The 27660-nt window shown below is 38.1% G+C and overlaps 1 protein-coding gene across 1 annotated transcript; it reads right to left on the bottom strand.

Annotated features, from left to right (window-relative positions):
* Window positions 1-76: 76 nt before the first annotated feature.
* On the bottom strand, window positions 77-25876 carry rab32a (RAB32a, member RAS oncogene family). Its single transcript, XM_012867425.3, has 3 exons — window positions 25427-25876; window positions 5051-5328; window positions 77-736 (listed from the first exon to the last, which is right to left on the bottom strand). Exons 1-3 carry the CDS (start codon window positions 25638-25640, stop codon window positions 587-589), a joined length of 642 nt encoding a protein of 213 aa, XP_012722879.1. The 5' UTR covers window positions 25641-25876; the 3' UTR covers window positions 77-586.
* Window positions 25877-27660: the final 1784 nt, after the last annotated feature.

The following is a 27660-nucleotide window of genomic DNA, read 5'->3' as shown; positions in this document are numbered from 1 at the left end:
TGTAATGTCCATCTACAGGCACTAAAGAAAAGCATCTTTAATTTTTATTTGTTTTTCTTTCACAGAAAACTGCTACCTCACAAAATAAAACATACACGGAATGTTACTGATTAGGAATACACTAAAGTGACAATCACAAAGTCAAAAAATTGTTTTCAACTTTGCACCTGTCAATTTTCTGCAGCGAACGCAACACGGCCCCTGCCTCGTTTCTTATTTGACAGAGGTCCAAGACTGAAGAGGTTGTCAGGGCAACAGTCGTGAAATCCGCTGTGCATATTGTAAGCGATTTTAGAGGACCAAGGGAAAATCCCCCAACATGCAGAGTGGATGCACTGAAAAACCTTTGAGGCAAGACAAAAAATAAAACTGAGTAATGAGACTTTTTTTTTTTGGATGCACAGGTCAAACGGGCATCAATGCAGGGAGAAGTTCCTGAAGCTTTGAAGAGACAAAAGGAGAAAAAAAATTAAATAAAAATCATATTCGTCTCTGATGTTGCATCAGGGGGCTGGAGCCACAGGCTGGGTGAACTCACTGGACCCGACCAAAGGGAGGCGGATGGCTAATGTGAGTGGATTGAATGTTAGCAGCAGCCTGACTTGCTCTCAGCAGCTACAGTCTCCTGGTCCAGTTTGATCCGCTCTCCGTTGCTCTCCTCGTACGGCAAGCCTTTGTCGTTCGCCAGGATGTTCTCTACCAGGAAACGAGCTGCCTCGTCCACGTTGATGTTGTCCTGAGAACACATGGGAATCAGATGGGGGTTAGAGAAAATTATTCAAATGAAGCATGCTACCTTAACAGTTATAAAGTACAGTTATTACAGTTACATATAAACTTGTCCCAATCACAAGTGTGGGTAAACTCTGTTTACACTGTCGAAAGCCAGCAGTGGGAGATTTCAAGAAGTTTAAATATGAGGTATTCCCTACTCTTTCTTTATCTACTGAAACTGTAGTAGCCGATGAAAATATTGGTAATTTCGCCCCTTTGCCATTTCATATTTTTACAGTTTTGTGGGTTGGACGTAAGCGCACAAAAGCGATAGATAAACATATACAGCCTGTCTATTGCAGCTTGAACTGGTTTTTATTGCTTTGTTTTTTTGCATGTGCAGGTAATGGTTAGTTAAAAAGATTTTATGTGCTTTATGTAGAACTACATAAAGCACATTCCTTAATAATCTTTTTAATTTTAAATCATATTTCATTGAATTGAAATCTAAATACTAATGTATGGTAAGGAAATGTAAACAACAACAAGGTCGGGCAACGGCAGTGATGCAGGTGGGGAATGGTTTGTTTACGTGACCAAAATAGAGGATACTGGGAAGAAATGGCAACTTGTGGGTATAAAAAAATGGGGATTGGACAAGGAAATATTTCTAGGTATTTTAGGACAACTCTATTTGAGAATATTCTCCCAAGCAGATGGTAGTTTAATTGTTCTGAGCCACCTAAAACTGCTGACACTGTTTATGCTTTTGCAACAGTTTGATGTTCGAATGCCGGATGCCTGGCCTGTGCTGCAATAGAAAGGCAATATCTAAGTGGAAAACAGAACGTAGATATATTACAAAAGTGTTATTTCCCATCTGCTCTCATAATTACTTATGAGCTAATGATTCCAGTATGTGCTAAGTAATTCTTGATGTCAATGAGATGCTACTAGCACTTTAACAAAACTCTAATTAGTCTTAAATGTCATTTTAGAATTATTTTGTACAAAAATATGATTACTCAGGTGCTTTACATGTTGATTATTATGGTATTCTTTTCTCAAAAATAAAATAAAAAAACTCTCCAATAGCAAAGTTTTCCATTTACCACCCATCCTCCATAAATCCTCGAAAAAAAACAATGATTTACTTCAACATGACTATGTTCTTTTTTGTGTGTGTTATTGTTGTTTATGGCCTTGAGAACACAATGTGCTGTGAACATTTGGTTCACATTGAAAGAGCTCCCATCCCTGGTTAGTGGGGGTGGAGTTTTACACAAACGTGACCAGAACTCTACTGCGCTAACAGAAAGGAAACTGCTTTGCACTCATCGCGCAGACACCCACACACTTCACATGACACAGCTCCAGGAGCAAAAGTTTTTCACAATTAGATAATAGAGTAAACTCCTTCCAAGCCTTTCAAAGTGTCCCTTAGACGTGGAAGTGTGACAATAGGTGGCTATAGTTTAAAATGTACAAAGGCCTCTTTCTAAGAGTGTTTCCAGGTTTAATGACTCCTTGCGTTTTCCTAGAAAGGTTTATTATATCAGTGAGAAAAGGGCAACAAGTAATGTTCGAAGTAAAATATAAAAGGCAAGGTCTTGTAATTTAGTCAGAATTTGTGAAATGCACTTCTCAAAACAACAGTTTATAGAATTAATATTTTTACTGGCCTTTAAACATTTGCAAAACTCTGTCTGTGACTTGTCTGGTGTGTTTCTTGGTTTTTATCATGATGTTTCTTCCCTTACAAACATCTGAGGCCTTCATAGAACAGCAGAGGTCACGCTGAGACCCAGGTTACTGCTGATTTTAGGGGTATTGGTAAATGGGTTGAATACAAACGCACACAGATTTCTATTTCAATAACAATTTTAAAAACTGCTTTCTTTTCCTTTAGTTGCACAATTATTCACGTATTATATAACATCTGATCAGAATATAATCAAGTTTGGGGTTTTAATGCGAGAAAAATTGTGAGGAATATTTTTCCAAGGCCCTGTAGCTGATCACATTAGAATTGCTGAGGTTTTCTTAAGCCCTTACTGTGGTTGTTTTCTTGTTGACCTGCAAATCCTCCAGATTTTGTGAGATCCAGACTACTCTGTAGAAAGCCCTCAACCAGAATTAACCTTTCTTATGCTGCAATCATCCTTCCATACATTCCTACCAACCTTTGAGGACTTGTAAAGCAAGTTCCATTTGGCAAATTCCCAGCTGACAGTCATGTGCTTTTTAGTCAGAATTTCCGTCTGCCAACAATCAAAAAGCCCTAAATGGTGGACTACAGCATTGCCAGTTGAGCTTTGTAAACATCTCACATGCAAGAAACCACCTGGTTTGTAAGTTATGTAACTTTAAAGCAGGGGTGTCCAAACTTTTCAGCCCATGGGCCGAAAAAGTACTTGAGAAACAAAAAAATTAATAAGGAAAATAAGACCAAAAAAATATATGTTGTGATTTTTTTTTTTACCTGCTCTACGAACATTTATCATTTTAATCAAACAAATTAGTCAGAATCTTTGTAGGAAAGAAATGTGTGAATCATTTTAAATCCAGAAGTAAAAATGGGTTTTGCTCATTTGCTGTATTGAAAGATGGTCACCCAGTTTACATCGTACTAAAAAAGACAAAAAAAAAAAATTGTTGTGTTCTAACAATATAAGAACAGGATTTGGGTCAATATTTCTTTGAAAATGCTTGCTGTATCTAACCGATTCAAAGCAGATTTTAATGCACCAAAGTCTGCATTTGAGTAAAATCATCGGATAGTTGTGGTCTTATTCACAATGAGAATAAAGAGAATGTAGAAAGTGTGATTTTAAAAAAAGTAATACGTTTTAAACTGTAACATTTTATAGTAAGTAAACTATTTATATAGCCCCTTTCACAGAATAACAACCACAAAGTGCTTCACAATAAAAACAACCATAAAACAACACAAAATAAAAAGATAAAACAGCATAAATACAACATCATAGCATAAAACTAGTGAAAAACTAGTTAAAAGCCAGTCCGCACAAGTGGGTCTTCAACTGCTTCTTAAAAAGAATGAAGAGTCAAGACAGCCAAAAGAAAAAGGCAACACATTCCACAGTCTTTATCTTTGTAATAATTTTCCTCCAATTTAAAAATAAATAAATATCAAACAAGTTTCCATCTGTGCCAGCCACCTGTGCTGGTGGGCCAAATCTCTCATGAAATGCAGTACAGGGGCCGCAAATGGCTCCCAGGGCCACACTTTGGACACATCTGCTTTAAAGGGTGTCTGTAAATGTTTCCCAAATGTGAAGTGCTATGGATGACGACAAAAATATTTTCAGCTATTTTCACCAGATTTTTTACTCCAAGGACACAATAAACAATGCGATATCGCTCGTCAGGAGGATCGCGTGAAAGAATCTCCCAAATACTTTTTACTGAGGCCTTCCTCTTCTTCTCATAAACTTGTAAGGCCGTTTGCTTCTTGCGACTCTCAGCCATTTTCAAAGGATACGGTGAGAGCAGCGGCGCTGCAATGAACGGCTGGAACCGAAGCTAACTGGATACATAAACACTTGAAGTGCGCAGTTGCATGAAGAGGAAACTAGCAAGGAACGTGCACACATACTGGCATTATGTGAGTGATTGGCATGTTGAGCGACCAGTAGATAAGATGAACCCGTTGGAACTCAAAACCGGAGAAAGATTGCCCACTATACCTTTAACTAAGGTAGAAGCCTGCAATGCTTTAGTTGCTCTGGGGTTCTTTTGTGACCTTGTGGAAATGTTGCAGATGCACAGTAATCCTGGCAGACGGGCCACTCAAGGGAAAGTTTAGCGCTCTTCAACGTGTCTCCACTTGTGGATAATTTCTCTCTCTCCATAGTTTGATGGAGTGTCAAAGCCTCATAGATGTCTGTCGCGATCACCGCACAAATAGATGTTGACGATTTTAGTTATGGACTGTTCTTGAATTTCTTTTGATTGGAGGTATGATTTGTTGCTTTTGGAAACCTTTCAGCTTAATTGTTGTTGGCACAAATATGTTCAATCAAATTGTTTCTTGATTCTACACGTCTGGCATTAATCAGGCATGGGATCGATTAGTAAAACGGAGCCAAAAAACTTTAGTTAACAGAAATTATTTTTTTTAAATTGCATGAGTGAGTTGCTTAACCATCATTTAAAACATGTTTTTATTTTCACTCTTGTTATTTTTGTTAGATATAAAAACCAGATGGAGGATCTGAAAAATGTAAGTTTCACAAAAAAAAGCAAAAACAAAACAAATTTGTAAGCCGACAAATACATTTCTGAGGCATGTGGGTTATTGCTGATTTCTCACCTTAGCGGACGTCTCGAACCAGCCCAGGAAGCCCGTCTCTTTGCAAAAATTGTCCATTAGTGTTGAATTGTTGATGCTGTCTTTCTTCTGGTCACATTTGTTGGCGAGGAGTACAGCGGGGATGGGGTTGCCATTGGCCAGCTTCACCTTGCTGTCCAGGTCATGCTTCCATTTAGACACGGCTTCAAACGTGGCGCCCCTCGTCACGTCGAACACAACAAATGCCCCCACGGCTTCTTTGTAGTACACCCGCGTCATGTTCCCGAATCGCTCCTGCCCTAGAGGGATGGAAAGAAGGAGTGAAATATTTATGTTTGCAGCTAAGAGCTTGAAAGAGGGCTACAGTCTCAGAAATGGATGATATTTTAAATATTGCAGATTTATCTAATGCTATAAGAACAGCGGTGATTAAAAACTTAAATAGGACTAAATGCTAGAGAGGAATAGCCTTCTACATCAGTTCCTCGTAAAACTTCAAACCAGTGAGAATTTGCACAATTCTGCTCTTTCAAATTAGGTAAAATAAATGTACGTTTCCCAATTTTGCTAAGAGCCAGCTTCACATGCAGAGAGTCATACCGGTACCTTTATTCAGTAACGTAACCATTTTCTGTCATCATTCTGTGCAAAAAGCTGTGATAATATTTCAGAAGAGGCAACGGAGGAGGAATTACACACGTTATATGATGTGATGCTTGCACTCTTGAGATCCAGCACTTAAACAGAAGTTGTTTAACATCTATACTTGAAAAAATAAGATTTAGGTTAACCTGAGGGGAAGAAACCACCGAAGCCCCATCTGATTATTTGATCTAATACTGATGCACTAAACTGATTAACAGATGCAGTTTTATGCTTTTTTTTTTTATCTAGTTGGAATTTTGGACTTTGAATAATATTAAAACTGCTCTAATCATTTAAACGTACTCTTATAAACACAGTGAGCAGACACTATCATTGGCATGCCTGGAAAAGATGTGTACAAAATCCTTAAAAACGTTGTTGTTAAGGCGACTTGATGACACTGAGTTGTTTTAAGTTGGTTTCTTTTTTTTTTTTTTTTTTTTACATCCTATACCTTCGTCCTCACTGTGCACAGTGACAGAAAAAAACGTGGGCCATCATCCAGCCTTGTTTGTCAGATCCAGTTAGGTCTGTGGAATATATTCTAAGTCTATAGTTATCGCAATATCATTCTAGGCAACATCAAAATGGCAAATAATCGCTTTGACTGCGATAAACATAAGCTAAATATATAAGTAGCATGCCTTTAGGAGGGATTAAGATATTCTGGTAAAGGTATTAAGACATTTCAACAATGTTGTGTCTGTGCCAAGTCAGCAGATGTAGCCAGATGCAACTGCTTCAATAAAACCATGTTATATGTAAGGGAATAATACACAAAATTTGCTTCCAGCAGCTTGACAAGATCCAAGGCAGGAAGATAGTAACACTATTTCATTAAATATTTGTTAGTTTTTAATCACCATTCAAGCAATATTCACCAGCAAGATAGTACGTTGCAGGTTTTACTAATATCGCACATGCCGATTTTTAGTTGTTTAAATATTCTAATTGTCGTTCTGACTGTACATACAACATGTATGTGGCGTATGTCTTACCTGACAGGCATGTTTCTTGTCTTTTCCCTTTTGAAGTGGGGCCAAAAGAAATGGGCCTCCGTGTAAAATTGTATCCATACCCCTCATAGATTACTGATTATCAATTTGCAGACACTGACCAATCTTTCAAAACTAAACAGATAAAATGTCCCTCACGTTTATTTTGTTGAATTTGTCTGGGGTTTTAAGGGGAACATTAATTCTTAACATGGAATTAAAAGTTGGATCATTCTGCATTTCTAGCGTGACACTATTCTACTGCAATAAAATGTGTTTTTGCTGTTTTTGCAATTCTGTACTAAAGTGCAAATAATTGATTGCGGAAGTTCCTGTAACATAAAAACTAAATAAAAATGAACCTATTGATAAAAGGAAAACCACTGCCCAAACAAATTTCAAAAGTTATCACATTAACTAAGAGAAAACTTAGAAGTTATGTAATGATATATCCAGGGAGGGTCTGAGAGCTTTTATTCTGTCGCTTTGTCACAAAGTTAAAAAACAAACAGTGGTAATTAATTTAGGTATTTATTTGTTTAAGTGCTACCCTATTATTTATTGTTTATCACGGTGTAATATTTAATAAGTGGAAGCGTTACTTATTTCAACCTCTCATGCTTATATTTGCATATGAGAATAGAAACTTGATTTAAAATAGAATGGGGAAATACACTTTCCAGAGGAAAATAAAACTCCTCTAAGTCAGCCCATAATTTAATTTAAGTGCTCAGTGAGGCGTACAAAACAGTAAGTCAGAAGCAGGATGGGAATTTAAAATCAGTGCTTAAATAAAGTTTAATCGTTTAAAAGCACTGAAACACTTGGGCTGACATATTAATAAGGAGCAGTGTACCTCTCCTGGAAAGATGTCTTGGTATTTCCCTAAAATCACATCCCTGTAAATGTAAAAAAAAAAAAAAAAAAAAAAGGAGCATCTGTCAACTTGGTAGGCATTCAGCTCTCAGAGGAAAGACATGATTAAACCAAAGGATTTTGTTGATAAATATATTTCAACATGAAGAAATGTCAATCAAATACCAAAACTCTTGGAGCTTTTAAATTAAATCTTTTAAATTGTTTTGGTTAAAACAAAACAACGAAAAACTAAAGGACACATTAACAGTAACTGCTGGGATTTTAAGAGATGAGTAGTTCGGCAAATCTTAGTCAAATAATCACTTGCTCGGAATCGCACTAAGTCAAGGAAAACTCATCATATCATTGCTGGGTGACATAAGATCCTAAACAATAACTAGCCATTAAACCACAACAAATGCTCCTTTAAAGTCATGTATGACCTCTCAAATGTTGAGCACAGCTGCCTCTCCTCAACGTGGAGACACACAGTAACACAGATGCGCTGTTTAACAGAAATGAATGCTGACAACGTTGTCACATTTGCAAACTTCCACAGGAGGCAGGTATGCGCTGTGTCGTAGTGGAGGCTCTCACTGGAGGCTTTTCAACCAACGATGGGACAAATTTACATGATGGAGTACAAATACCGTCACAACACTCTGCTACTTACCACACAAAAGGAAAGCAGTATTGAATCAGTTAACAGTCTGCAACACAGAAAAGCTGCTGTTGAGGAATCTAATAAACCCAAAGGGAATTAAAAAAAAAAAGATCACACTATTAAAACAAGGAGTATTTTAGTGATAGTTTCGCCTTAACTTTGAATAAAATGACAAAAGACATATTTAATTTTTGGGGGCATCTTTATACAATTTCTGGGTGCAAAAATTCTACTAATTTTCTGACTAAAACTAAATCTCATTGAGTTTAATTAATTTTAAAAAAATCCACATTTTATTTTGTTGTAAAGTAGTTTTATCCCCTCCTAAATAGTTTCCAAAACGTCCACAGTTTTTCATCGGCTTCCAAGCTGTTCCCAAAATTTAAGGAGTTACATGTTTCACCAAATGAGCATCATACAAAGAAATTGTCCAGGACACTAATTGTATTTTATCTAGAGTTTTTGTCAATTATTTGATCAGACGCCCTGTTTTTATTGCAATTACTATGGTCTTAGTATAATTCTGGATGGAAATTGGACCATTCTTCTCATCAGGAATGGTAGAGTTTATTTGCATTGGTTGGTTTTGTGCCACAGCTTTGGATTTAAAGCATAAGACACAAATCTTTGAGAGAGCTGAGGTCCGGAGTGTTCCAGAAGATAAATGTTAGCCCGTCTTTTTCATTCCCTAACCTGCTTTGTTGTGGGTTCGGGAACATTGTCCTGTTGGAACGCCTAACTGGGTCCAAGTTTCAATAATCTAGCTGTTGATTTGAGATAACATTGAAAAATGTGTGTGCCTCCTTCTTAATTTCACCAAACAGAATCACTGGAATTAAACAGACCCCCATCATGATGCTACCACTATCATGTTTGGCAGTTGGTAAAGTGTGTTCATGGGTTTGAAAGCTTCACATGGACTCCTCCAAAAATACTTATTGTCACTGTGGCTAAATATCTTAGTTTTTGTCCCATCTGAGCATAAGACCTTTCACCAGAGTAGGTAAAAAGCAACTACAGTCTTCTAATAGTTGCAGGTCCATAATAAGGTTCTGCCTTTGTGGTTCCTTCTGCAGATCTTCACCAATTCCTTTTCATTAGAGATGAAAGTTTGGGTTAGACTGGAGAATCTGTAGCCATATTCAAAAGTGAGGGACTTAAAAGCCAAGACGTGCCAGGGAAATTAGATCATTTAAACCATCTCGACCAATCCGGTCAAGAATAGTGGTCGAAATTCAGTTTGAAAGATGCCACAAGCTTGCCCATAGCTATATAAAGAATATAACTTCTAATAGGACATATATCAAAAGATAAGTGGGGATTTATATAGTTGTTTGAGGCTGCATGTATAATTATGAACTTGTGTCAGTCAACGAACACTTCAATTGAATCTAAACTTGTGCACATAGTCTCTTTTTTTCAAAACTTAGTAGAGCTGTATGTTGCTTCAAATACATTATTGAAATCCCCAAATCAATAGGGAATTACTGCTGGTAAGTGTTTGCAAAGTTCTGATTGTTTTTACAAACATCCACACATTTAAACAAAAGTGAACACTCAATATAAAATAAAAAAACAAAAAAAAAAACCTCTAGAATTAAATACAGAAGATCTTGAGACCATCACATTTGTAGCATTGCAGCATTTTTATAAATTTCCTGCATTTCAGTTTGCAGCAGGTCATTCACTTCAATAGGCATGAAGACGGGGTCTCCAATGATTTGTGGCAGCATGTGACAGATTTAGTCCATATTTTTGCTCTATGGCTCTGGTTTACAGAAATCGAAGACTCCGAGGCTGGTGTATTGAGTATAAGATAGCCAGCATTTCTCATAAAAATAGGAAATGCATTTAGAAAGCAATTGAGGAAGTGCAAGCAAAGCTCCTCCCAGCACACTTTCACTTTACTCTATAGGTGCCTTCCCAAGCACGCAGGGCTGCAGAGGTGTGTTGCAGTGCGGGTTTGCGCGAGAGAGCGAATCCACTGTGGGGCCCACAGGCCTGACAGTAATTGCTCATAATTGAGTGTCTAATTTTAGCTGATATAACCCCAGGTGAATTCACCAGAGACACGACACAGTGGGATAAAGAGCCGATGGACTGAAAATAAGGCTTTAATTTCCAGGCCTCGTACAGATCGTACGTCCAGAAATGAGCAGGCCAGGGCAGGATCGAGCCAGAAATAAAGGGCCTCATCATTTTCAGCAAACTTTTGCTCTTGTAAACGGGCTGGCTGAGCCAAACGCTACAATTATGCTAGAATGGAGTGACATTTTTACACAGCAGCATCACTGTTCATTGATGGGGGGGGAAAGAACACGGGGGAAGATTCAGCAAACTATAGTTAGGCAACAGGCATAGCAAGAGTAACAGACCCAGAAGGATATACAGCCACCTTAATAACCCGAGTGTGGAATGCATTTGTATGCAGCCGCCTCTGAGTTGATAAAACCAAGCTTTTGCTACAGTTACAGCTAAATGTATTTTGGGGTATGATTGCACCAGCACTGTATAGCTAAATAATTAAATGCCCTTTAATTTAAAAAAAAAGTCAAACTGGATGGGGAGTTTCCATTTTTAGCTATCATCAAGCAGTACCACACATTCTCAATTGAATTTAGCTATATAATTAGACTTAGACATCCTAACACATGAATATGCTTTGGTTAAAACCATTCCATTGCATCTCTGACTATGTTTAGGGTCGATGTACCAGAAGATAAACTTCTGCCATAGGTGGAAGTCTTTTCTAGCCTCTAAACAGAATTTCCTCAAGGCTTGCCCAAACTCTGGCTTCATCCACCTTCGCATCAGCGCTGTCGAGCTCCGGCGGGGCTCCCACTATACGGCCACCACCATGTTTGATAGAAGAGATGGTGCGTTCAGAGTGATGCACGGTGTTTTCCATCACATATTGTTTTGCCTGACAGTAAAAAGGTAAACATTTGTGCCTCATCTGACCAGAGTATCTTCTTCCACATATATCTGTCTCCTACACGACGGGCAAACTTTAAACAGGCTTTCTTTCATATGGCCTGATATTTGTCCTATTGAAAGTTTATCTCACATTAGCTGTGAATCTCTGCAGATTCTCGAGCGTTATTTTAGGGCTCACAGTTTGGAGAGCCAACAATCCTTTTTAAGTGTGCTGTGTATCAAATAGGGAAACAGTTACTCTTTTTGAGTGAGTTGACTGATAAGTGAAGGTGAGGTGCAAATATTAAGTTTACTTTTGGTTTACCAGACAGACCCCCTCATTTAGAAAGTAGAACCGGTACCTTTGTTGGAAAGTTTGCTGACCTATTGTTTAGGTCCCAGTTCCCATTTGCATGCACTCAAGGCTTCATATAATTAACTTTGTATGAAGTAAAATTATATGCTATCCAACTGTTGTTGAAATAATGTTCAATCACACATTATTGCATTCCTCTGCTTATATTAAACAAGCTTGTTCATGTATGAAGTATAACACGAATTTAGCACACATGCTTTACTGATGGAGTGATTCCCACAAAGACACAAAAAAAACATGATCAGCAAAAATCCCTCTAATAGTGCTCATACTTTTCTACTTCATTTAATCCATCATAATTCATTGTATTCAAGCAAAAGAAGACAGCATCTAGAGTTGTCTTCTTACATAAGGGGAAAATAAAATCACAACACAAACATTAATGAGAGTCTTATGCTTCTAACCCAATCAACCAAAAACATGGGAATGGACTGAGCTATGTGAACAATTGACAATTTACTCAGTGGATGCCACAGAGGAGCATGAGATGCATGTTGTTGTGTGCAATGTGCAACATGAAGCAACATGAAGCAACTGGCAGCAAACTAAAGAAAAACACACATCTAAAGCTGTGCATCAAGACACCAAGTTGCAGAAGAAAATCAGCAAGTTTCATAAGATGGATTTTTTTTTTTTTAGCTCGGTCTACCAAAGTTACGCACACTGGTTCATGACCTCAAGTAACAATTAGGCATCCTGATTAGATACACATCAAAAACAGACTTCTTGCACAACTACTTTATGAAATGGTTAAGTTACAGCCACTGGATAATCTCCGTTTGCTGCGTGGGAGAAACAGAAAGAAAGCACAGTCTCATCATTATCCACAGACCCAGCAGCCCTTGCTTCCTCTATGGTCATACTCGCTCCTGTGGGTGGGTTACTATAGAAACTGTCCAAGCCAGACGTTGCAGATGCAACACCAGCAGCAGCCTCCATCTGTTAGGGAGCCAACCGCCTGTGACCCTCCTCATACCCTCCACCCTCATCCCAACAACACTGAAATAAGAAAAGCAACACAAGAGCTCTGTCTTTAAGGTAGTCCTGAGCAGGAATTCCACAGCGAGACTGCGAAGAACACATGACCGGCACGTTAAAATTCCTCTGAGCAGCATGTGAGGAAAGGCTACAGCTTACTTACGCGCTTAACAGAGATTGAGGGTGGGGTGGGGGTGGAATCCACAACTTCTAGTTTAGTTGTTCATCCTCTACATTCCACTGAATGCAGTAGAACAAGATTCAATTAAGTGTAATTCTTAAGAGAAGGAATTAAGTGTCAGAGTTGCAACTAATCTGATCAAAATATCAGGAAAAACTGCAACAATCCAGGACGGCCATCCTAATCTTCTAGTGGAAAATATTCCAAGAGTGCAGTACTATGGATTTAGAGGGGATTGATGGAAAATTAACAGTTTTTGCACCATTGTTCCAGCTACTTCACAGTGAATAGGAAAAAGTATGTGTAGTTAGAATGACAATCTGCAGGAGCAAGGACAAGTTGTAAATTGAGGTTAGCTGCAGCACACATAGTTTATAAAGCTGCCGAGTAGGGGGTCAGTGATCAGAAAACACCAAAATAAACATCTTAACAGTTGATTTAAAGTGTCTCAAAGTGTAGGTTTCCAGACACTCTGAGACACCATCTAAAGAAAATCCAGACCTTAATACATAGTGGTAAGCAATACGGAGAGCTTCAAGCATAGTCAAAGTACGTAACCTTTAATATACTTGTTTTTGACTACAGATCTTTGATCTACCAAATCCAGTCTCGTGTTTCATTGGACAAAAATGAGCATGTCTGAAAAAAATATCAAATTTCATCAAGTGTTAGATAAACATATTTAAAACTGCCAACGGTGAGGGAAGTTGCAGAAGAAAATCAGCAAGTTTCATAAGATGGATTTTTTTTTTTTTAGCTCGGTCTACCAAAGTTACGCACACTGGTTCATGACCTCAAGTAACAATTAGGCATCCTGATTAGGATAAAATAAAAAGTTGGAACACAGTATTGCAACAAAGCCTCTTAGATGCACCAACCCACCAGCCAGGGATCGGCCCACTTTCTTTGTGTTTGATTTTGATCTTTGGTCTGCAGGTACAATAGTGGGAAAAAAAAAACAGATTTCTTTTACCATTTTTCCATAAATACATTCAGTCAAACTGGATTTTAATAAACTATTCTGATGAGGATGGACATTTTTGTTGAAAATTGTGTAAAAAGCTACAAAGACACATACCGCTGTTAACAGTTAAAACTAATAAAAGCCACATGTAAAAGCACCGGAGATGCACATGGACTAAAGAAAAACGACATCAGAGTGCAATTCTTAGAAAGGTGTATTGTAGGTTAATCTCCTAATGCAACCATTCAATTGTCCACATCTGAGTCTTGTTGTAGTAGAGTATGGTGTTTCCATCTGATAATCAAAGTAGTAATAAATCTGTCCTTTTTTGGTTAATTTCATCACATTAAAGTGTTATAATTGATCAGTAAAAAACAATCTAACCCAAAACATCTTTTTGTCATGCTACAAACCAAATTGGAACAATTTTGAACAACCGCGACAAAAGGGCAACAAACAGAAAATGGTACAAAAAAAAGCCCTTCAGATCTTTGAAGTTTCTCTTTTTTTGATACAAAATTTTTACATCAGGACCTCCTTGAGATTTCTTATTACAATTGTTTTAGCAGCTTTGTCTTAGAAAACAAAGCCTGAAATAACTTTTGAATAAAACTAAAACACAGAGATACATCTCTTGCATGTAAATATCTAATATCCCATGTAACGTCATTGTCCTGCTGTGGTTGGCAAACGTCTTTTTGCTGATCAACAGTGTCCGACATGGAACTCAATATAATGGGCAAGTGTCAGTTGTTCAAAAGGAGACTATTCTTGTAAATCTAATCCAACACATTCTTTCATGGTGTTTCCAATAGACCAGAAAAACTTCAAAGCAGCTCCCATTTGTGTATCCAATATGAATATAACACACGATTACAAGGCTTAACTTGACATAGTCACAGGAATTAGGCTGGTGCAGATAATATTTTCAAAGCGTTTTGAGTATTAGTCTTGGTAGAGGTCATTTAATCGGCACATCTCAACTAAAAAAACAGCGAAGAGTTACTGAGTAAAGTTTGATTGAATTCATGCTTCTTTAACTTTACCTCGTTATTTTTAACATGAATAATATGATTAGGTATTTAAAAAACACCATTATTGTTAGACTTTTAAAAAAAACAGGGGTTGGATTTTGAATACATTTTACATTGAGGTAAATCACGCGCATTTGCCAAGCCAAGCCAACTTTATTTATAAGCACTTTAAAAACAGCATAGCTGACCAAAGTGCTGAACAAAAATGAACAGCACACACGATAAACATAAAATAAGTTACAATCAACTAGAGTAAAATACATTATAAAACGCACAAGAATATTATACCGTATTTTTCGGACCATAAGGAGCACAGGATTATTAGGTGCACTGTGAATTAACGTTCCTATGTGTGTCTTTGTCTACACATAAGACGCACCAGATTATATGGCGCATTAAATATTCTTCCCAAATGTGTAATATCACTCTGCCCCGCCAAATACACAGCTCTCCCTTGAAAGGAAGAGCTATCCGTCTTTGTTAGGAGGGCCGAGTAGTTGGACTACACTGTCCTGTTTGTAACATAATGCCAAAATAAACTTAACTTTTATATTGAATTAACTTCTTGGTTTATTGTTGCTAGCACATAGGGCGCAGGCTGCCTTGCATGAATACACTTCTAGTTTTTCCAAAAAAAAGTAAAAAACAAAGCAGCTGGACTTGTTTTCCGTAGTTGAAGACGTTTCGCTTCCTCTCCAGGAAGCTTTCTCAATTTAAAAAGTCTGGAGTAATGTGCAGTACCAAGCTTTATATTACTGCCTAAACAAAGGCCTTGTAATGGCTTAGACAACATGCAAATTCAACCGAAACCCCTTAGTAATGGGCGGTTGTTAAAGCCATTAGGCCAGCAGATTGAACCGAAACTGGTCCACTCCTCTGTAACGAGGAGTTGTTAGGATTGTAACAACCCTAACAACTCCTCGTTACAGAGGAGTGGACCAGTTTCGGTTCAAACGAACATTTGAACCGAAACGTACTCAACTACGGAAAACAAGTCCAGTTGCTTTGTTTTTTTTTTACTTTTTTTTGAATGACCATGACCTGGATGACTGAGAATCTTCACCAGCACACTTCTATTCAGACATTACAGTCAGGCAGTCTTGTAGACTGCTCAGGTGTCCGATCAGGTAGTGACACAGTGTACCATAATACGAATAACCTTTGAGCGGAGCGGCTTCGTTGCTGACCATAGTCTTACTTACATATTTTAACAGATGTTTGAGCGCATTGTGCCACATAAAATTGGTCAGTAAGCACAGGTACTGTAATCATATATAAGGTATGCTGCATTATAAGGTGCATCATCCATTTTTGAGAAAATTTAAGAATTTCAAGTGCGACTTATAGTCTGAAAAATATGGTAAGTAACTTGAGTAAAACATTAGAAAACACTTAAAGATGCAAAGGCTCTGTCATGATATGTCAAAAGCTAATGAGAAAAGGTGGGTTTTCAGAGCAGATTCAAAAATGGACAGTGAAGAAGACTGTCTGATGTGTAACGGCAGCAGGTTCCAAAGCCTTGGAGCTGCCACAGTAAAAGCTCTGTCCCCTCTGAGCTTCTGCCGCGTCCTCAGCACATCCAGGAGAAGCTGGTCCGCTGACCTGAGTGAGCGGGAAGGGCAATGCACTTGGAGAAGGTCAGCGAGGTAGGATGGGGCCAGACTATTCAAAATTATTTAAAAGGCAAATAAAATAATCTTAAAATGAGACCAAAACTGAACAGGCAACCATTACACTGAGGCTAAAACAGGAGGTATGGGCTCTTTCTATCGTGTACCAGTTAAAAAGCGAGCAGCTGCATTCTGTACCAGCTGGAGACGAGACAGTGTTGTTGTGATACACCATAATACAGAGTTGCAGTAATCAATGTGTGTTGTGGATTACAGTTTCAAAGTTCTATTTCAAAAGAATATGTTTCACCTTTGACAGTTGTCTGAATTGATAAAAACTGGATTTCACCACTGAACTGATCTAACTATCAAGGTTAAAATCACTGTCCATTTTTACCCCATGATTGGTGATAGTGGGTTTTCTATACTGATGCAGAAGGCAAAGCTCTATAGTTGATGACCCACTGGAGACCCTGGGACTAAAACACAAAACCTCTGTCTTTTTGTCATTAAGATTAAGGAAGTTAAGGCTCTTACTTCCTCAAGAGACTCAAACAGTTATTATGCAGAGTAGGTTCCCTCATGTTTCAGGGGAACATCAACCTGGCAGTCATCAGCATAAAGATGGAATGCACAACTGTGCTTCCTGAAAATAGAGCCCAGGCGAAGAAGGTCTAACGAAAAAAGCAGAGACCCAAGAACTGAGCCTTGTGGGACCCCACAGGAAAGGGAAGCAGAAGAAGATTTAAAATCACCTAAGCTGACACAGAAAGTCCTTTCAGTGAGGTAGGACCTGAACCAGTCAAGGGCAGTTCCCCCGAATGCCGATGAAGTGATCTAAGCGAGAAATTTAAATGCTGTGATCCACAGTGTCAAATGCAGCTGTTAAATTCAATAAGACCAAAAGTACACAATTTCCAGAGTCAGTAGCTAAGAGAATGTCATTAAAAACCCTGAGCAGTGCAGATTCTGTGCTGTAATGTGATTAAAACCAGACTGAAAAACCTAAGGAATAGTATGTGCTGTTAAAAAACCCATTAACTGTATACAGACTATATACAATGCATACAATTATATTTACCTTAAATTCCTGGCTGCATACTCCCATCATCTTGGCTACACAGACAGAATTTGCTGATTATACAACTTTCACATCATTTTGAAACTTGTGCTGGCTGGCATGAAAAAAAAAATAGCAAAACAAGAAAAAAAAAATACTGAGTTCATCTGCACATCAAAGTTTTCTGTATCTTGTTTTCTGTTCATTTTTCCACTGGAATGTGGAAAGATGTGCTCTATTATTCCAACAACCCCCTATGGAAAAATGACATTTAAAGACTGGTTTGCCTCTAACTGCATTGTGGTGCCAAAAGATTTAAGCAATTCTGGAAATACATGGATTGTTGTTTATGGCTTTGAAGGATGCCTCCAGGAACCGACCCAGACCAGACATGTGAATTGCAATACCTTTCCTTTTTCTGAAACATCATTTCATCCTCCAACCTTTATCGTTTTAAACAATTTTGATATGGTCCAAGAGCAAAATTATCATGTCCCCACAGATTTATGCTAAACACGCTGGGTCATCATTTTGACTGAAGGACCATTCAGCTAATCACAACTTTTCATTTTGTTTGAGATTAGAGAATCAGAGCTGCTCTTCTGGAACTGGCAAAGAAGAACACAGTCACACTGAATGCATTGTTATGTCATCCTTCAAATGGAATCTATTGCTAAATTGGTTTTCAGTGTATTCGGCACACCTCAGCACTTTACAGCCTTTTTGACTTATTTATCTACAAATTGTTCTGACCCGTGATGCATTACTGTCACTTTCACGACTGAAAAAAAAACAACAACGCATGACCAGCCGATACCGATGTTAATGCCAATATATTACTTCACTACATTCTAATTAATTTTGCTAATAATTGTCAGACCACCTGAGGGAAACTCCTAGAATACTGAAGTTTTATTCCCAGCTCGTCAGTTGGTTATGTCATGACAAAAGTAAAGCTACAAATCCTGAGACAGCAGAACCAGAACACTGACCTCCACCCCCCGATCCCAACACACATACGCTATTCAGAGTGGGAGCACGGCAAAAGCGGCACACATACTTGAGAGAAAGACAGGACCAGATGTTCCCCAAACTCCACTTCATTTTCTCGTGTTTAGCATGCTTAACATATATTTTTCAACACATCAGTATACATAGCAGAATAGGAAACAATCTGACTGCAGTATAGGTAAGTTGTCTAACATAGGCTGCTACATATAGTAGTCGAAGGGCTTCCTGGCAAAGCTGCCAAAATATTAATAATTTGGCTTTTTACAAGCAGAGTGACTAACCTTTGCATTGTATGCATACATATAATTTATTTATCCAAGTAATTAGACATTAAAGTCTCTTTTTTTCTAAAAAATTAACTTGCGTACAAAGTACGAACTTACTGTATAGTCAGCATTAATTTGTCAAGAATGTATTTGAATTTTGTCAAAAGTTTCATCAGAGCACATGAGCTCAAGCTCAACTTTCTTCAGACCTTCACAACGAGAGCCTTTTCTGCTCTCTCCATATTTTAAAGCTCAGTAAAATATCTTACATGATCCTCTCTGCTTGTAAAAACACACGCTCCAGTACTGGGGTCTTTTAAGATGAACCTCCAAATGTCAAACATGAAAAGTCCTGGCCAAAGATCTCTTAGTCAATAAAAAAACAAACTTAAACAAAGATTACCTTGTGTTCGGCTAATATCAGGGGACACCGGTGATGAACGCTAAAGGCAATACAGCAGGCTAATATCCCAAGGTTCACGTGATGTCCATAGAAATGTGTTCATACAGCCTTTTACCTTTTCTTCCCAACGAGAGGCATGCTTCTTTTACACTATACCATAGTGGTAACCACATCCTGTCAGCAAAAGCTAAAAACATCCCAGAGAAAGTAGCAATTGTGTTTGAAAAGGGGGTGGGATACTTGCCAGCTTCACACTGATTTCCTACCTCTTATAAAAGCCCCTGATTACTATCATTCCAGGCAGAGTGTAATCACAGTTGAAGTTGTTAAAAAAACTATACAACTCAGAAATTGCTGAAGAGGAAAGTTCTTTCTTTTTCTGCATGATCAAATGACCTAAAGGCCACTCATTAATGACTCCGCTATACTACCTTAAAGCCAGAGGTGTACCAAGTGCAGCCTGGGGGCATAGTGTGGTCCCTGGACTGATTGTGTGCGCCGCCCGATCGCAATCTAATAACAATACATATTTCGCCGGAGATGGTTGATGCAGATAGACTTCTTTTTTTTTTTATATGAGAGCAAAGTTTTTACGGACAAATCGAGATCTTCCTAAAATGGCAAATGTTAGGTACATCACAAAGTATTTATCCTTCACTAATCATGCTTTTTGCATTTCTCTATAATTACATATTAAATAGGACCAAAAACAAAAATTATTTACAGATCCCTTTCCCACAAAACGTTTTCTTTAGTTTGTTGTTGAGCAGAAATAAAACATGCCCAGAATGTGTTGCATTTAAAAAAAAAATAGAATAAAATTGTATTTTTGCGGCCCAAAAGCACTTTCAATTTGACAATTTTGGCCCATGTGGTAAAAAGTCTGGACACCACAGCCTTAAGCTGTCTTTCTTAGATTACCTTTTCTAAATCACCTCAAGCCCAACTTTGGTGTAGATGTGGGTAACCTCATGTTTCCCACTGTGAGTAAATGCGGTGCTGCCTCAGTTTATGCAAATGACTCATTGGCTCAATCCAAAAACACAAGGCCAAGTATCAGGGTTTTATTTATCCTTGACGATCTTCTGATTAGGTTCTGATCTGCTGTGACAGGCAGCCGGCCCACCCCGATATTTAGTCACGGATGCCGTGCACACTTGCTGAGCTTGAGCTGCGAGGGTCTGAACGTCAGCCTGGACTGCCAATCAGCCTCTGACAGAGACGCAAGTTGTTGTGACGACCTATCCAGCACCCAAATGTTCGCCCCCTTTCTGTCACCGCTGTGAGCGATAGAATAAATATAAAAACAGCAGCCTTTCTAACCATCTGTCCTGATCTGTCTCAGCATATGAAGTTTGTTTGATTGAAGGAGTGGGTAGAACAGAATATATCTAGAGGCAGGGCATATTTTTTCCTTCCAGAGGGTAGAAAACCATTTTGAAGAAGAAGTTTCAGGTTTTTGAACCAACCACTGAAGCTCAAGAAGACGTTATCGTGACGAACACGTCTAGGCGTCAAGTTTTAAAATCTCAAATCAGGCAATTGGCAATAAGTCACATTGTAGGATTAAATACCAGGTCTTACATGAGTCTGGTGAAAAGCTCCAGAAATCCCCTTACATCGTATCCTTAAGGATTTCTAATGTCTGAGAATTGGGGCTTCACAATATGAGGAAAATGTGTAACAGCAAAACTACTGTTGCATACTGCGATCACAATATTGACTGTGGTTAACCCATAACCTGCCAAATATATTAATAAAATACAGAATATGAATGCTCTGTAAATGCATATATATATATATATATTAGGGCTGGGCAACGATTAAAATATTTAATCGCGATTAATCGCACTGATTAATCGCGATTAATCGCGATTAATCGCATTGTATTTACAAACTCCAAGAATGAATTCAAAAGTAGTGTAAAGAGCACTTTTATTTTAATGTTCTGCTGCCATATGAACAAAAGTGTTGTAACATTTGTAGCACTTATCAGTAACACATATTTAGTGTAAAGCTCAACTTAAACATGTAAAACAAAAAATAGCAATAATAATATATTAAAGCTTATTGCCACTGACAGGGAATTCTCTTTATGGGGAAAAAATCTACCAAAAACAGGCAATTTCTGAGGTAACAGCAGGGAGCAGCATTACCATTTTATGTTCAATACCAAAGTTTAACTTGGCAGTGGTTACAACTAACTTGTTTCTGTCATATTCCATGCTGGAAGAACTTTAAACTGAAATGCTTGCTAACTCGATATGCTTGCGTTTATTTGACGTTAACACGCGGTTTTTTGTTGTTGCTTTCTCGCGCGCATATAGTGAATGGCAGGGGGAAAACAGGCAAAAATACATGGATACTTTGAAACGAGAAGCGACTTCACCGACGGCGTCGATGCAGACCCCCCCCCCCCCCGCTCCGCTCCGCACAAAACTTGTTCCGGCCGCCAACTCACCGCCTCGCCTCGCCCCGCCTAAGCTCGCTCGCGGTACCTGCGGGAAACACCGCCTTCCGCATGTCAGCTGTGTTTTTTTCCGGCCAGCACCTTTCTTCCTCTTTGAATCTGAGGCTGGGCTGACAGCGAGGTTATTGGCGCATTATCGCCACCTACTGTTCTGATTCAAACCCCTACACCGCAGCAACAGACCTTCACAAAATAAAAGCATGTGACCAACATGCGTTAATGCGCGTTAAAGAAAATATCGCCGTTAATAGTCTAATGAGTTAACGCGAAATTAACGCGTTAACTTGCCCAGCCCTAATATATATATATATATATATATATATATATATATATATATATATATATATATATATATAAGCATATGTTGAGAAATGACTGGGAGAAAACTAAACCAAAACATTTAACGAGTCGTAGCTGTACTCCCTAATATAAATACCTTCTTGAATGGCCTTAACAAAATCTCTTCGTAAAGTTTCTCATGATGTAGGGAATGTAAATTAGGTGTCCAAAATATTTTGTTACCTTTCATTGGGGATAATTTCCGTACAATTCAACTTAAACATACAGATGAATTATGGAAAAAATATAGCTTTTAATCTTCTTAATTTTTAATCATGTTAGCTAAAGTCATTGCAGAGAATTTACAACTTAGCTTTCTTTCAAAACAAACAAGCAAAAAAAAATAGAAATAAGAAACATTCCCACTTTGCTAAAATTGCCATACACTGGCGCCACTGGACCCTCTGACAACCGCCAGCAGGCAATACGGGTATCTTGCCCAAGGACACAACAACCCAGACGGTTGGGGCAAGGGGTCGAACCGGCAACCAGCTAGTTACAGGTTGACCTTTGTACGTAATAAATAAGAATGTATATAATAAATTGCTGGGAGTCCCTGCTTTCATTTATTTTCTTAAAGTGGAAATATCTATTTAACAAGAAGTTGCCAAATACATTTATTTTTCAATTTCAAAAAATAAAATGAGAAGGTCTTTTGGAGTTTGACACATTTCCATAGGGATTAGCCCTTCGTACAGATTTATTTTTCCAGGTGTTGTGATAACTCTTGGTTAGTCTGCACCCACTGCTCTGGGTGTACAATGCAGTGATTTGACAGTGTGTCCTAGCACTGTTTTAGTGCAGAATCCTTTATAGATTAGTCACAGCAAGCAGTTCAGACCTTGAATCAGCACAGCGCTGCAAAACTGCATTATCTTAACAACCATGCAAAACAGTTGGTATGAAGTTCCTCTAGAGGAGTCTTAGGTCATGAACAAACATTGCCCTCTGTTAGTAAGGTCTAAAATCCCTCTCTGATTGATCTGGCCAGAGTGCATCATTCCAGAAAGCCGGATTCTTGCCTTGGTGTTCACAGGCAAACCGGATTTTCCACATTGTGCTTTCAAAGGTTCTATTCTGAACAGCGTCAAAGAAGTCAATTTTCACAGGAACATGCATACATATATATATTTGCATTTTGTTTCTTAATTTATTTTATATAACTTGCAGGTTTGATTATTCTAAGAACATCTTGCTACCTGTAACTCAAGACAGCTACATGGTTGAATTAACGAAAGTTAGTCTTGTTTTAGGTCAAAACATAGTTCCATGGTAAGTGATTGATTGATTGATTGATTGATTGATTGATTTAAGAACAGTAGAAGTTGATTCTAATATGATAAAATTGAGAATAGGGCTTATTGGCATCAGGTATATTCAATTAACTTTGGCATTTTGATTTAATGATGGCACACAATTGAAAGATAAAGGGATTGTAATCCCTTTATCTGTATTCACTATTAAGGAGTAGCTGAAATGTTTGGTTTCTAAATGAAATCTGTGGGGTTTATCTTATTTCTTAAATGACAGTACAGAAGTTTGTTTGCTCAGGACTTATTTTTTTAAGAATGGTCTAAAAAGAGAATACAAGAAAAAAAAAGGTCACTAAGTCTATAGACATTACATTTTGCTTCTCCAGTAACTGGAGAAAACATACACATTCGGAGGCCCCGTGCCACATGATGTTCTTCCACACAAAATGATAATCCACATGAAGTGGCCTCATGACTTCCAGCCTGCTCAGTTAAGGGTTTGTGACCAAAGAATTTCACAAGCCCTGATGTCAGATATATTTTTAGGCTCCAATAGAACAACACACCTTCATTCATGTTGACTGAGCCGTAAGAAAGCCCAGTTGGCTGCAGCTAGTGAAATGAAAGCCTCTCACTGTCTTTACTTTGCTCACTTCCTCATTCATCTGTCTTTTCAAGCATGTCACTTTCTCACTTTTCTGATAACTCTATTTTTTTTATTCTTTTTTTTTTTCGTCTTCAGAAGAAGTTTTAGTTCCCTTCATAAGGGAAAACTTGCATTTACCTGGCTCTGATTTCTTTCAGCTTGCTTACTCAAGCTGCTGGAATGCAACAAGCTGGCATGTGGGCCAAGTCTGCCAGCATTAAACAAAAGGTTATTTAAGTTGAAGCAGAAATAAAAAGTCAACAAGGGACTCTTCCGCTGTGTTATGCAATAATAAAAGGAGAGATAAGACATAAAGATAAGAGACTGGATCTTTGAGCAAACCCATAAGCAGTTCACTCCTGGGGTTTTTATAGTTTTACCCTCTCAGTAGTTACTAAAATGTCTTAGCACTACCATATTGACACACACATTTTAAACCCGCAATCAGTCATTCATTCGACGTTATTTGTTCAGGGACAGTACAAAATGGTGCAAAGTAATGGTTGCCCTTTATGGAGGATTTCTTGATGCCAGCTAATTTTAAAACCTGGTCAAAGTGTTACATAAACGACTAAAAAGAGCAAAATATCTCACAAACAGTAGAAACAAGAAGTAGAAAGAATCACTTTCTAGTTCATATTGCAACAGGAATTTTCCATTTTGCTCTGTTTTATCCTTAAAAAAAAGAAAATATTTTCATCCATTGGCGCTGCTTGATCAGGAATCAAGAGTCTTCATTGTTATTGTGTAACCATTGTGAAATTTTGGTGACACACCGGTTGGTTGGTTGATTAAATGATTGAGTAATTGGTTGATTGATTTATTGATTCATTCATTGAAGGATGCTGTTTTGCTTTTTATGTTTAATCAGAAGTAAAAGGTGGGGGCTTGGCAAACTCAGGCGTTTGTACTAGGAATTAAGAGGCATTCTTGTTAGAATTCTGAATGGCAACGCTGCAAATCCTATTTACGAGCACAAAGAAAACGCACGGTATGTTATGAGTTCATACATTTAACTAAGTAGCCATTGTTCCTTTGTTCAACATCACCAACTTCAGGTCCGACATCAGAGCGTTTTCCATAGGACTTCTCTTTTGAGGCATTTTCTAATAAAGCAAAGATCCATGTGATCGGACAACTTCCTTTTGTTTTGCTTTGACTGAAGTGTATTAGCTTTACATTACTGACTTGTTGACATTTCTTAGCCAGCCCAGGTACCATCGGTGTTGCTCGCACAACAGCTTGAGAACCATGTGGGTTTTCATTCTAACAGAAGATATTAAAACCGATCTCAAAAGGGCCAAACTTATGGGGGCGGAGCTTAGTCGGTAATAACAACGTGACCTACATTCCACTGACAATTATGAGCTGCTGGGATCATAAAGTGGAAAACACAATGAGCAGCCATGAAGGCTGGGGGAATTTCCTATCTGGAGTCTTGAAACCCCACGGCCTGAGGGAACTAAACCAGCTGTTTGAAATCTGTCTGCTGACATTTCAGATTCAGTGTGAGGCACATTGCACGATTTCAGGGTTAACTGTCAACGATTGCTGCAAAAAGGATCTCTCTCAACACCTATCTGCAAGAAAGAGGAAACTTCGCTGCCCGTGGCGCATGATATTTGCACGCATGAAATTAGAAATAGGATCAACTATAAGCCAAGAAATCCGGTTTAATTTGTCATTTGAAAAAAAAAAACACAGATAAATAAAGCATGGGTCCCTTACCTGCGATGTCCCACAGCTGCAGACGCACCAGCGTTTTGCTGTCCCAGTTGATGACTTTCAGAGCAAAGTCGACTCCGATCGTCGCCCTGTAGTGCTGGGAGAAGAGCTGGTGGACGTAGCGTTTGATGATGCTGGTTTTGCCCACTCCTAATTCCCCGATGACCAGCACTTTGAACAGATACTCCTTACACTCTGACACCGAGCCTCCGGCCATGCTGACACTTTCTGAAGCCTGATCGCGAAACTTTCGGCAACTTCTGCTTTCTGGGTCCCAAAGCGGCGCTGACAGGAGCCGAGGAGGAGGAGGAGAAGGAGGAGGAGGACTGGGTGGGCAGGTCAGAGAGATCTGTGACTCGGTAGGAGAGCCCCCCCACTCCGTCCCTCCTCCTCTTCCCACTGCCACACTGCAACCACCGGATAAGTCACAGGACCCGGAAGCGTTGGGTAACTTTAGACATGCGTCCTCTTCTGCCCCGAACCTGCCCTGGTTATTAGCAATCTCCCTTTCCACCCACCCAGAAAGCTCTCTGTTCCGATCTGCCCGCCGATAATCAATCACCAAAGCCAAATCCTGTATTTATTATGCCACCGTGTTATTTTTATTTCTCAGCGGCAGCAGCCAGACTCTGAACGAGTTTATCCCCGGATCTAACCTCAAAACTAATTTTATTCCACTCTGACATTTAATACCAACACCCCCGAGATTCTGTTCATGAATCATCGTTTCCTGTATGGTTCTGTCCTTTGTTTTAGTTTTCTTTATTTATTTATTTTTGTTGTGTTTTATTTTTGTTATTATTTGTTTGATTTTTTAATTGTCTTTTTTATTATTATTCTGAAGCACTTGGGCCACCTTTATTGTCTGTGTTAAAAAGCTGTATAGGTCAATGATTAATTCATTGATTAACTAATTGATTACCTGAATCGATTATGTGCAAAATGTATGTGTTTTATGAAAAAGATACTCAGGGTATTAATCAAGAAGTTGTCTCTTTTTTAATGTCCATAGGAAAACTATTACTGTGACATTTTTTTTTTTAAATTGCTACGTTTTATTAGCCTATGAAGGTTATGAGATTTTTACGATGTTAACACATTTATAACAATAAAAAACAAATAAACAAGAAGAAAGGTTGAATCAGAGGGCAGAGGTCTAATTTGCTTCCCACCCCAGGTCCGACAGTCTTTTACATTCATAAATATTATTATACCTGAATGTGACGAGGAACAGACACAAATGATTGATTTTTGAATTAATATTAAAGGATTTCTTTATTTCTTCCTCGACAATGTCCCTTTTTCAATTGTCTGTTTTGGCAGCACCCCTAAATGAAAACATGATCTCAAAGTTCTGGTAAGAAAGCAACCTTTTAGGGGCCGTTTTGACCATATAACATGGCACATTCTAAAGAAAACTTATCCTAAGGCAAAAACTTCCCAAAACTAGTGTACTCTGCCTGATTGTGCTGAGTAATCCACTACAAAACTCAATTTAGTAATTTGGAAATATTTATGAGTTATGGAAACAAATGCTAACATGGTTTAATTGAATGTTTCGTGGCTTTAATATCTTCTTTTTTTTTTTCAAGTTCTGGAAAAATAATCATGGTATCAAATCAAAGTCTTTGTTTTCTCCTTTTTACAACCCTTATGTTGACTTTAAAGCATATTTATAGAAGAATAGTTAATAGATAATTGTACTGACCTTTTAACTTACGTTTATCACCTGCTGACCTAATGTTGCAAACATGGCCCAAACCAAAAAACACATAATTAATGGGTTAAAATGTGTTAATTGAAGCATTCTGGAAAGCAATTGTGGGCAGTGATCAGACTTCTTAATATAAATAACTTTTATTTTTACAGCATTGTTCATGTCCAGCTCACCCAAAACATGAAGGCCTATTTCACTCTATCAACAGTGTTCAACAGGTGGCACCTTGTATATTTTACATCAACTTAAATCAATAAACAACTTACACTATATTGGACTAAAAACATTTGGAAATACAATACAGTTGCACTACAGTATGTACTGTGTAGTCCTTTTACTTTGAAATAATTTTCCATCCTAAAGATTTAAAAAAAAAGTAAGGGAAAGGAACTTAGCCTTAAGTGAACTATTTAGTTTTATAGCAAGATTTGAGCAAAACTGAAACATTTATAATCCCATTACAGTAAGCAAGAGGATACAGTTAACTCAAGTGATCTTAAAAGGTACCCAAAACTGAAAC

This window comes from Fundulus heteroclitus, chromosome 15 (genome assembly GCF_011125445.2).
Source record: "Fundulus heteroclitus isolate FHET01 chromosome 15, MU-UCD_Fhet_4.1, whole genome shotgun sequence".
Lineage (NCBI taxonomy): Eukaryota > Metazoa > Chordata > Actinopteri > Cyprinodontiformes > Fundulidae > Fundulus > Fundulus heteroclitus.
The sequence above is the reverse complement of the archived record's forward strand: the minus strand, read 5'-3'. Positions and strand labels throughout refer to the sequence as shown.